The sequence below is a fragment of the Limulus polyphemus genome, unplaced genomic scaffold (genome assembly GCF_000517525.1).
Source record: "Limulus polyphemus unplaced genomic scaffold, Limulus_polyphemus-2.1.2 Scaffold2950, whole genome shotgun sequence".
NCBI classification, from domain to species: Eukaryota; Metazoa; Arthropoda; class Merostomata; order Xiphosura; family Limulidae; genus Limulus; species Limulus polyphemus.
This window is the reverse complement of record NW_013668560.1, coordinates 104294-105247: the sequence shown is the minus strand read 5'-3', so window position 1 is coordinate 105247 and position 954 is coordinate 104294. Positions and strand designations below refer to the sequence as shown.

The window sequence follows — 954 nt, the reverse complement described above, 5'->3', positions numbered from 1 at the left end:
CAATAGTGGATCATCAATCAAAGCCTGGTAGCTTGGTCGGTTACGCTTCCCTTCCAGGGTTCCTCTAGGGAACAAAACTAAATTATAATCAGCTTAGTAAATAAAACTGATTCTGTGTAAGGTGGTGAATCCATCTGATGTGACAGATGTTTTAACTGTATTATCTCACTGCTAGTCCCTAACTATCTGGATTCTACTTGCTACGAATTAACACAGAAACCTGGAGCGTTTCTTTGTTTTTTATGATAGGCAGATGACACTCCAAGTGGCAGTAATGGAGAATCCTCAAAAGATAACTATCTTATAGGTGAACAACACATTTGTAAAGCTTATTGGCCCCCTACGATTGTTCAATCTACAGAACGTGAGGTAACATAAGTACTACAACATTTAAATCAAAATCATATGCAAATCCAAGAGTTTTATAACGAAGCGTCCACTTGCCAGCCCAAATTCTGACCAGAAAACAAAAAGTGGGGGGTGTTTCACCACACTCTTTAAGTTTAAGTAATAGGGTTCGTAGGACTAACATTCACACACATATTTATATATACAGATCCCTTCGTTCGGTAAATGAAGTACCAACTACAATGCGAGAAAATATACACGGTACCTTTATAACGTATAAGACGAGTACACGATAATAGCTTCGACCATTCTCTGTAGTATTATTAATAACAATATGCTATTACTATTTCTACTATGCTCTACATTCTATAAAATTAAAATCCTCCCCTCCAGAAAAAAAAAAAAAGAACGCTATTGTACTTGACCTATACGTAGAGATTGTAACAGAATCCTACCGCCAAACTGTTACCATAACTATAATTTATCAGCATTGGAACTTACATTTTAATTCTGAAATTTACTGCCAAATCACAACTGTGTATATAATTAAACTTTCGGTTTCCCCTCACGTCACTCGCCATGTCTGCGACCATTTTCCACAACAAA

At 36.5% G+C, this 954-nt stretch overlaps 1 protein-coding gene across 1 annotated transcript in view; it reads right to left on the bottom strand.

The window, feature by feature from the left end:
- The window catches only part of LOC106468292 (phosphatidylinositol 3-kinase catalytic subunit type 3-like), a 37013-nt gene extending 36059 nt beyond the window's left edge, over window positions 1–954 (bottom strand). Inside the window, exon 1 of the mRNA XM_022396631.1 lies at window positions 850–954. Within this exon, the coding sequence (XP_022252339.1) occupies window positions 850–941 (92 nt within the window). The 5' untranslated portion in view covers window positions 942–954. The remainder of the gene's footprint in view (window positions 1–849) is intronic.